The 11029-nt window shown below is 38.4% G+C and overlaps 1 protein-coding gene across 1 annotated transcript in view; it reads left to right on the forward strand.

Moving 5' to 3' along the window:
* The window catches only part of TMEM87B (transmembrane protein 87B), a 43334-nt gene extending 33516 nt beyond the window's left edge, over positions 1 to 9818 (forward strand). Inside the window, 3 exon segments of the mRNA XM_032469802.1 lie at positions 1158 to 1210; positions 5458 to 5488; positions 6584 to 9818. Coding sequence (XP_032325693.1) covers positions 1158 to 1210; positions 5458 to 5488; positions 6584 to 6643 — 144 coding nt within the window. The 3' untranslated portion in view covers positions 6644 to 9818.
* The last annotated feature ends 1211 nt before the right edge of the window (positions 9819 to 11029 follow it).

Raw genomic sequence — 11029 nt, forward strand, 5'->3', positions numbered from 1 at the left:
ATTTGGCTTTCTTACAATTGCATATATTGTGATTAGTGAGGTGTAAAAATTTGCTACCCACCTAAGTTCTGACAGGACAGATGGTATATGAAGCAGTTTCATTTCCTGGATTTGGTAAATTCTCTCATTTTTATTCTTGGTAATTAATAATTCTTAAAATGTGTTCTTTGAGTAGTCTTATGGTAATTTAACTAAACTTCAAAAAATATAGTTTTAATTATCTGGTGTTAGAACTGTTAAACTTCCAGTTTGCTAAGAGATTTTCCTCTTATTTTAGGGTTATATCTCAGTTTATTTTAAAGCTCAATTTTTGCACACATATTCAGGGAAAATGTTATTTCTCTAAATTAAGTGTAGTCAGCTCTTGATCAGAAGTTGGGGCCTCGACTCTCATTGACTCATTTCCACCGGAGGCTCACTCAGAACTGGTGTTCCCCTTAGTACTGGTAAGCAAGATATAGTTAATGCTAAAACTAGAACATTCCATGTAGCCAGGTAGACCACAAAGAAACATTTGATTTATTTTATGTTATAAACCAAAGCATTCAGTATACCTTTTATTTTCCTTACTTCTAGTGAGATAAACTATAAGCAAGTTTTTGTTGAGAAAAAAAATTCAGATACCCACAACTGACCTGCTTTCCTTTTCTTTTCTCCTGCAGAGAGAGGAGCAAGTGATAGAAATAAATAGGCTTTTGTAAAGTTAGAATATTTATACTGTCTTCTTTTTCCGTTGAACAATTACAAACTCAAGGCTGATATAAATAAAACCTTGAACAAATTCAGAGACATAATGAATGCTGGAAGCAAAACATCGACACAAATGAATGAATATTCATGCTGTTGTCTATCTTATGAATCAACTCTTTGTATTTTTACTGTTTTTTTTTTTCCAAAACAGAAGATAACACCTGTGCATCTAACTAAAACCAGGAAGAAGAACAAAAATCCGAAATCCAAATGTTTGTTTGCCTGTTTAAGAAAATACTGGTGTCATTTCTGTGTGGCACAAGTGCCAACTTCTTAGGCTATGAAGAAATTAAAAGAATGTCATGCATTTGAATTGAAATGCTTAAATTTTAGGTGCATTTTATTATTAAAATTTGCTTTTGGGTGATATTAAGCAAATTCTAATATGGAAATATTTATTTCTACAGGATGAAGATTTGAAGTGGGTGGAGGAAAACATCCCCTCTTCATTCACAGATGTGTAAATATCCTCTGTTAAAGTTTAAATCTAAAATTTAGGCTATAATGTAAAGGGGTAATTTTCACACTCTGTTGTCTGCTTTTCCAAACCTCACACCCCCATATGATTTTATAGGCCCCCGTCACTGTTGAATAACTGACTGACTTCATATCACAGTGCAGACAAAACAGAGCCCTGCCCTGGTCTTTCTCCCTCCTTTCGCACTGCCCAACAGCTCCACCCGTGCCCTGTAACCAGCTCCAACCGTTTCTTATCTAAGTTTTTCAGGATCAGAATCATTTTATTTTGTTTTAACTGTATAATATGAAAAATTCAAATTTTTTTTTTAACACATGTAACCACAGTACAATGTATGAGGGGGAAGCCTTTGGAGGAAAAATGTGAGCGTAGGAAACTAGAGGAAGGCCCTCTGGGAACTTTGAACTATTCAGGTCCTTCTTTATCAGTGTTCTGTGTGTCACACGAACTTCGGGTAGCTGTGGGCACAGCACACAACAGGTTAGCCGAGCCTGATGACGTTATCACGAACTGTTCTTTCCTTTCCCTGCTCCCAGTTACCGCCTATTTACACAGTTTCTGTCTACTATAATGTTACGTTTGCCCTAAGAATTCCTCTGTGTTTCTGTTAGTACAAGTATTTGGTGATGAATCTCTCAGGTTTTATTTGTCTGAAAAAGTCTTTGTTTCAGCTCTTTTGAAAGGGATTTTTGCTGCATGTAGAATTCTCAGTTGACAGTTTTTTCTTTCAACACTTCAAAGATTGTCACTTGAACATCTTCCAGCTTTCATAGCTTTGGAAAGAAGTCAGCTTCGTCTTTATTACTTCGTATGTTATGCGGATTTTGTGAATGTTTTGAGGAAGTGCCAAGCTGTTTTCCAGGAGCTGAACCATTTCATAATCCTGTCAGTGATGTGTGAGATTGGTTTCTCCACATCCTTGCCAACACTTGTAATTGTTCACCTTTTGGATTTTAGCTCTCTCTGTGGCTGCAGAGTGGTATCTTGTTGTGCTTAACTGAAATATGTACCGTCTTGTTGAGGGACTGGCGTTGTTTAGCATCAGATTCATAAAAAGTAAGGACTGTCTTTACATTATGAAACTAATAGTACACTGTTGTATTCCTTTCTTTTAGCAGTCAGGAAAGGAAAATAGGTGTGTATATATCCTTTACATGCATTCGTTATTTCTCCCTCCCTTCTTGTATATCTGAGTTATCACTTCCTCCTATACATCTTTCTTTAGTGTTTCTTACAGTATAGGTCTGCTAGAAACTAATTCTCTGAATTTTATTTATGTGAAAATGTATTTGTTTGCCCTCCTTTTTGAGGGATGGTTTTGCTGAATATAGAAACCCTGGTTGACTTCTGTTTGAGCACTTCCAACCCATCCCTCCAGTCTCTTCTGGTTTTTCTCTCTGTTGTTTTGAAGAGAAGTCAGTCTTCAGTTGTATTGTTCTCGTGTGTATACTGTGGGGTTGTTTTTGGTTTTTTGGTTTTTTTTTTTTTTTTTTTTGCAACTTTTCAGATTTTTTTCTTTCTGTTTGGCTTTCTGCAGCATATGTATGACATGCTGAAGTGCGGATTTCTTTTCACCTATTCTTGGAGTTTGTTGAGCTACTTGGATCCATATCCTTGCTCCCTTTGGTCATTTTCCAGTTCCTTTGACTACTAATTTTTACTATTTTTGTCCAGGTTTCATAAAATTTTTTTGAGGGAAGAATCATCTGACTTCTTCTATCTACATTTACCTGCTGTCTTCCATTTTTTTTTTTTTTACTAGTTTCTCTGTCATTCTTTTTACTTCTTTCTTTATAGAATTTTCACCCTGTTGGTAGTTTTCCTGCCACACATTAAATTTTTATTTAAATTTGTTCTCCCTTGGGCACCTTGTAATTTTTTCCTTCATTACTGGGATGATTTTGTCTTTTTCTTCGTTTTCCAGAATTTGATTGACTCTTGGCTTTTCTTCCTCTTTTGTTTCTGTCCATTTTTGCTGTTGGCTTTTAAATTTCTTATTATAGAAAGTTTTTAATATCACTAAATATTCTTTTCAACTCATTTCATTTAACTTGGAGTGTGGTGGTGTAGCTTTCTTCCCTCTAAAAAGTTTTGATTTTCACTTTCCTTCTTTTTTCCTTCCTGCACCGATATATGGAATTGGTTTTCTTTGCTTTCTCCTGTTCCTAGGGCTTTGGTAATGAGAGTTCTGGGTTTGAGTGCTTTCTTCCATCAGTTTGCATAAATTATAGTTTTATTTATGGAGAGTGTTGACAGGATGGGGGGTGTGGAGAGAGGGAGGTTGGTGTTGTCTTATTTTTCTTTTATTTCTGCAGGACCTTTAATTTTCCCTTTTACTTCCTTCTTATTAACTGTGCTGTCATAGCTCAGGAAGAATTCTCCTCTGTGTATCTGATTCTCCCCAGAAAACCATGATTGTTCATGGCTGCTACTTTCGGTTCCACTCATGTTAAGCCCTTTCCCTGCAGCAGGTGCTGTGAACTACCAGGTCACTGGCCTTTATTCAGTATTTTGGAACCTAGTGTTGGATTTTTGGGAAGACGTTCATTTTGTCTTTTCTTTGTCTAGGTCCTCCTTCCCCTCTCTCTTTCACACAGTCCCTCAGAGCTCTCTCTCCCCACTCTCAGTTCTCATGAGCTTGCAGGGCCCACAGGGAATTTGTTGGAATGGACATGTATTTCTCTACTTACATATAATTTCAGGTTTGCTGTGTTCCTCTTCTCATGCTGAAGACCAAGAGTTGTGTGTGGTTTTGTTTACAGTCCTTAGGGATTCCCTGGGTTATTTGAGCAGCGGGGTGTGTGGAGAGTTTCAGATGAGGTGGCAGCCATATCTTCTGGATTTGGAAATTCATTACTAAGTACTTTAGAAGGAAATCATCTAAGTAGAGCAACCCCGTCTTGGGCCACCACTTCTCGGCAGAAAGCAGTGTGGCTCCCGGGCAGTCCTCGTCATGTGCCAGAGTCATCCCTCTCTACACGTGCTTTCTGTAAATAGAATGTCTGCCCGATTACAGAAATTCCTCTGGAATATAAAAGACTAAAATGTCTTCTTTTATGTTCTCATGAACCATTTCTGTGAAACGAGTAGAATCGTTTAATCCAAGATAGTTTCCAGCATTTTAGGTTCTTAGGAACCTGTGTGTGTTCACTCTGAAAACCTTAACACAAGAAATTTAGCACCAGTGCTACCCAAAATTAACGTACAATTTACACAGCAAGCTTAGAAATTGGACTCCATGCACAGATAAGCCCTTTTTTACACCTCTATGGAAGTGGCACAAACATTTGATTCCATAAATACCACCTTCCATAATATGTTAACACACATATTTTTAAAAATTTGAATATTTTAGTAAAACTTGTATTCATCCAAGGTGTCCAACATGATTGTTTGATATATACACTTATATAGTGAAATGATGACTACAGTCAAGCTTTTTCATCCCTCTTAAGTTCTCACAAAAGCACATGATATTGTGGGTTTTCAGATCAGAAAGCACATCACTAGTCAAGGTATTTGTCCAACTATTCCAAGTACAACAGAGCAGGGGCTTGAGAAATAAAGATGTGCTTGGATGCTCATCGTGTCTGGGATTAATTCATTCATAGTGGGTTAGTCATTGATATTCTGCCGACATGTTCTCCTCTAGAATTGTTGATCTTGCTTTATTGTTGTTGTTGTTTCCATTTTGAAGTTATAATTATTTTCAGATTTCAGTTATTTCTTAGAGTATAGCACACACATCCTGGAACGTGCACAGATTCTAGTTAAGTGTACACAGCTCAGTCAGTTTTTAGTATAAGCACACTCATGTAACCAGCCCCCTGATCAAAAACTAGAACATCAATAGTACCTTAAAAACCATCTTGTTTTCCTCCCAAACCACGACCTCACTCTCCCAAAGGTACTGCTGCACTGATGTCTATGACTGGAGATTACGTATGTCAGCTTTTAAAATTTGGTCCCTCAACAGTTCATACCTCCTTTTTTGGCAGTATAGTATTCCATTTTAGGGACACACCAGAATGTACCTGCTTGGAGCCTATTAACAGTGCTGCTATGAATATTCTTCTCTGTGTCTGTTGGCAACACTAGGTATGCATTTCTATTGGCTGTGTCTTCCAAGAGTGAGAATTGGAGGATCATAGAATGAGCTCATATTCAGCTTCTGCAGACACGCTGGCCTATTAATAACACTGTCAACTTTTTTTTTTCTTTTATTTCAGAGCTCTTCCAGTATTAGTGGATTCAGATGAGGTAAAATAAAATGTACTTTTGCTTGTTTCCTTGGAGCAATTATAAATTGGGCAGATTGAAAGATTATGCATTGACCTGTGGGTAAAGTTGAAAGGAACTGGGTCCTCATTTAAAACAGGGCAAGATAAATGCTTATTGGTGTCAAAGGAGGGAGAATTATTTTATGAGATTTTGAGTATAATTTTCTAACATCTCATAGTATAGGTAAGAGTTTAGAAGACTTCAAGATGGCAGTTTGTCTAAATTAATCTCTTATACTGGTAATTATTTTGCTGGGGTATTAAACAGAATTTCTAACTGATTTACATTTACTAAGTAGGAAATTTGAATAGAAGATATGGATTTAGGAAGGTTTGGGTGAGGGGAATTAGTTGTGGATCATTTGGACACTGCAGGTTGCCCAAGACAGGAAGAAGTCTGAAGTGTAAGAGTTAAAGGTTGGATGTGGGGACCATTAGCTTATACAAAGGAAGAGAAGAGGGAAATGAGTGGCAGCTAAGGAGTCATTTATGTGGTGGCTGGAGAATATGAGAGAAGCTGCAGCCTGTTCATTGAAAGGTGAGGGGAAAGCCTGGTACCAGCGTGTCGATGTGACTGCAGTGGAGTGGGAGGTTTTGAGAAGGCTGCAGTATACACGTTCCTTGCTACAAAACTGTTGAGCTCTAGGATTTATAACTCTGCAGGAAGATATGCCGTGGAATTACTTTTCGAGGGGCATTTATATAGTATTCACTTGGTAAATAATTGGCTTGTAATTTCAAAACTACAGTAATTGGTAAAGTCAGGCAAATCCCTGGACAAGCTATGCCTAAGAAACCCGCTTTAGCTCTGTCCCCACCTCTCACTGGTGATGCTGAACTAGAAGTGTTTTGTGGCTGGCAGGATGTTCAAGTTTTCTGAACAGATAAGTTATTATACTCCATTGCTAGGAAGTCTGGATTATACGGTTTTTATTTTCTGTGTCTAATACTTCTGTGTGTGTCGTGCAGTGTGTCACAAAGTTGGGACTACCCTGTAGAGACTCTGTAGAGAATTGTTAGGATCTGGAAGGACCATCAACATGTTGATAAATATCTTCTTTTTTTTTTTTTTAAGGAAATTATGACCAGATCTGAAATGGCAGAAAAAATGTTCTCTTCAGAAAAGATAATGTGATCGGAACACAAACACATGAAACCTGCGTAATGGTGAAGGACTTCAAGACTGAAAGAGAACTTTGTTTTGATATAGTACAACAAGTTTTTATTCCATTATCTTGGAAATCTGTATACTAAAATTAAGAATTCAGATGGTGGGAGGGTTCTACAACCCCTTTTTTTTTTAATTGAAGTACAGTCAATTACAATGTCAGTTTCTAGTTGCAGCCCTTTCTAAGCTGACTCTTGAATGCGAGCTTAATGTCCATTAAATTGCCTAGACCTGGCAATAATCTGAGAAAAGTATTATAATAAAAACAGGTGCCCAAATGCCCTAAGCTGATGGATGGCAGGCATGTGAATTTGGGTTCTGCTTTATTTCTGGGAAACACGGTAATTCCAGATTGAAATAATTTTTTTTACATACACTCCTACTGTTCTTTCACTGACCTCTGAGACACGTGATGTGATTCTTCTGAAGTGTCTCCATCTCTTGGGTTCACAGTTACTAGATGCAATAATCATTTTATTTGAATTTTACGCTGAAGTAATTTGATAATAAGTAAAACTTGGTTAATGTTGGAACATAAGGATGTTTATTTAGTTAGTTTGGCTCTCTGTGTGTGTATGTACATGTCTGCACAAAGCCTTTGTGTGTAATTATCACCACACACATCGAATCATGGCGTTAGGCCTTCTCTGTCTGAGCTCAGGGGAGCACAAGTACACGGAGAGACAGGTCACTTCCAAAGATCTTCTCTGCCATTGTCCCCTCGCTCAGGCCGATGTCCATGTGCTGCTGCTGAATCTGCCTGGGGCAGGTGGGGTCACCTGGCCACGTGGCTCCGCCAGGGCACTTCCTCCCTGGCAAGCCAGAGACTCATTACCAGTGAACCTCGAGGAAACTAGAACCTTCTGTGTAATCTTAGCATATTTGGTTTTGTAATAAAACATATATTTAGCTACATAGTCCAGCACCATTAATCTTGTAATTAATTTTTTAACCTTAAACTGTGTTATATACATTATTTTATTATATTATATAATGTGTGATTTGAGAATTTTTAATTTTTATTGTAAAAAAATACAGGATGTTCTAAACTTGAAAAGCAGTTGAATATAGTGAGATGGAAATGGTGACTGCTGCTCTCCTGACCAAAGATACGGGGCTAGTGGACACTTAGAATAGGAATTAAAGTTAGACTCTTATACGTCTTTCTTTGAAGGAGTCCTAACCTTGTGAATTGAGGATAACTTCAGAGTTTTTGATTAAGAAGCATTTAAGTCTTAACCAGGACAAACACTCATATTATAACCTTTCATTTTTTTTTCCGTTGTGTAGCCGCAAAACAAAATTCTTACTTTCAGTAGCCTATCTTTTGAACTGATTTCTCATGTACTCATTTCATAGGGGTTAGTAAAAAGGTTTCTAGTAGTAATGTCTCTTGGAAGATACTTTCAAATTTATTTACAGTAGTGAATATTGAACCATGTTGTACTGAACAAGGCACGGTTTTAATGACGCCGTTGCTTTGGGACATCATTCCAAAGGGAACAATGTCTCATTAACAGTGTGGGTTCCCTTCCTTATTTCTGTTTCTGTCACAGTAATGGGGTCTGTTTCCCAGCACTTCTGTCCATTCTGGTTTTGGTGTATTTTACCCTCAGCCCAGCTGTTTCTGAGCTGGGGGTGACCAGTGCCTTCTTGTTCTAACATTCTGATCTAATGCCACCCCCCAGATTTTGAGGCAGATTGAGCCCCGACTCTCTCATGGCTCTAGCTGGATTTTGAAATGTGGAATCCTGGGCCGCCAGCTGCAGACATAGTGGAGCGCGAGTGGGGAGTTGGTGGTAAGTGTAATAATAAGGGAGACTGCCCCTGACAGAACCTGGAGAGGGTCTGTGAAAACACTTCTTTCTGCAGCTGGCAAGATAAATGATGCTACCTGGGCAGCTCCGGTACATGCCGCATGCAGACTTTCCTCTTCAGCAAAGCTGCATTTTCTCCTGATCGCCTTGACAGAAATGCTTTTCAAATGGCTTATACCCTGTCTGCCACATTCAGTGACAACCGTGTTGTCTGTTGATGGCTCATGACCTGAATTGAGTATTGGTTTGGAGGGCCTTCCTTCCTAGCCCCTCGCGTACATGGGGGAGGGGGGTGCCCAGAGCTGTAGCTGTAGTTCCTGTGAAGGACGCGGGGAGAGGTGGCAGGGAGAGGTGGCACCCAAGGCTGCTGTACGCCCACCATCCCCTCTTGTGCACAGAATTTCCTGAAACCGGGCAGGTGATCTCATCGATTTATTCCTAGGATGCTTTCAAGAATGGGTCTCCCTCTTAATGAAGGAATCTGAGGATAAGAGTTGGATTTTATATGTTTCCAGGCAAAATGCTTAAGTGTTCTTTTTATGCACTTCATGTTTGGTTTATGTGATGTGTGCATTTACTTAAAAGGGAATTTTCATGATTTGAATTAGTATGAGTATGTGCTTTAAAGGATAGTTAATTTAAAAAAAAAAAGGAACGATAGATGAATATGCAAATTTTCAAGCCCAAGAGATAAGATGTCCCCATACTTTTCCTGTAAAAAAAATCATATTTGAAACCTGCTGTCTGTAGAGAGTATCGACTTTCCCCGCTAATACAGTATACTATGTTTGCACTACTACAATGTGAAGGCTCAAAGTATAAAAAGTGTACATGTAAGATTGATTTTTATATCCTTTTTTTTTTAAAGGAGTTTGAGTCTATACGTGCACAAGGCTATACGTGGCTGGTTTATAAGACATGTTATGCTAGATTTCTGAGTCCCTAGTTTTGGGTCTTCGTATGGTCGACAGCATGCAATAAGCAATACGAAACACCATGCCTTATAAGAAAGAAATTGAACGTATTGGTTGCAGTTACTAAACATAGCGTAAGTGACAAAACTAGATTTTTAAGGAAATGTACATTATAATATAGGAGCGCAATAAGAAACTTCTTTACAACTAGGAAAACATGTATTTGGGGAGAAAGTTTCAGGGTTTAAGAAAATATATATATTTTTTATTTAAAAGGTTAAGTTATTGCATAATTTGGAAGAAGTTGCCTTGAATATAGGACAAAAGTATTTCAAAGATTTTTGTTTGAAAAAAACGGGTGTATTTTTGTGCCTTAATATATGTTGTGACTTAATAAAATGCTTTCTGAAATTTGGTTGATTGATTCCTGATAATACCGATTATGCTAAAATTGCGTAAATCTACAGGAAATGTGGACTCCAATAGGTGGCAGGACATAAAATTCTCGAAAGAGGAAGTACAACTAATTAACAAACACGGAAAACTGTTCAGCCTCCGTAGTGACCAAAGAAATGCGAAACAAAAGGGGGAAATTTTTTAAAGTCAAATTGATTCAAGTTTATATATTAAGTATTTGTAAAAAACCCTTTTGCTTTCAGTGTCTGATGAAATGAGCGCATCATTAATGACGGTAATGTAATTGATTCAGTCTTTGTGAAAAGTTTAACAACGTGTTCACAACCTTTGAATAGTACCAATTCTAGTGACTTTTAAAAAATGACTTAAAATATAGAATAAGGCTTCTGCACAACAATGTTTATTATAGCACCACTTAAAATAGAGAAAAAATAAGCAAAATAAATAATAACAGAATGATTAAGAATTATGGTTTAACCAGCTACATTATGGTACTCTGCAACCGCTAAATCATTATGAAGAATATATGATAACATAGAAAAGTGCTCATTATAGGAAACATGATACAAAGTCACATAGGTGAACACATCTGTGTAGACACCTGTGTAGACAGGACTGAGCGGAAATGCAGCCCAGTGGCTCCATAGTTAGTGTTTGGGTTCAGCTTGGCTGCGGTCACAACTCGATTACACTGCAGTAGGTTGAGACAAAAAGAAGTTTATTTCTTGATCTTGTAACTGTTCCAGGACAGGTGGGGAGGTGAACACGGCAGTCCTCCTCCACGTGGTCCCTCGGGGACCCAAGGTTTTTCATCCTGTGTGCCCACCATCCCCTAGGGCCTGTCGCCTGCATCCAGCCAGCAGAAGGGCGAGCACCAGGCCTTGCTAGGTGTTGTAGTCTCGTAGTACCAATGAGGTAGGTATAGCCAGTTTATAGACCAGAAACAGAGACAGAGCGGTCAGATAACCTACCCAAGGTCACCCTCCTGGCAAGTGGCAGAGCTGGCGCATTGCCAGCCTTCTGTGAGAAGCACCCTTGAAGGCTTGCCCCCAGAGTCCTAGGGAGAAGGGAAATTCCTTTCAACGAACATGTATGCTCGCTAGATGATTAAGTAAGATAATGTATCTAAAGTGCCTGGTGCACAGGCCTTCACAGGATGGCTAAGCTTAGCAGAAAAAAATGCAATGGTGATTGTCGTCGAGGCG

Source organism: Camelus ferus, chromosome 28 (genome assembly GCF_009834535.1).
Source record: "Camelus ferus isolate YT-003-E chromosome 28, BCGSAC_Cfer_1.0, whole genome shotgun sequence".
NCBI classification, from domain to species: Eukaryota; Metazoa; Chordata; class Mammalia; order Artiodactyla; family Camelidae; genus Camelus; species Camelus ferus.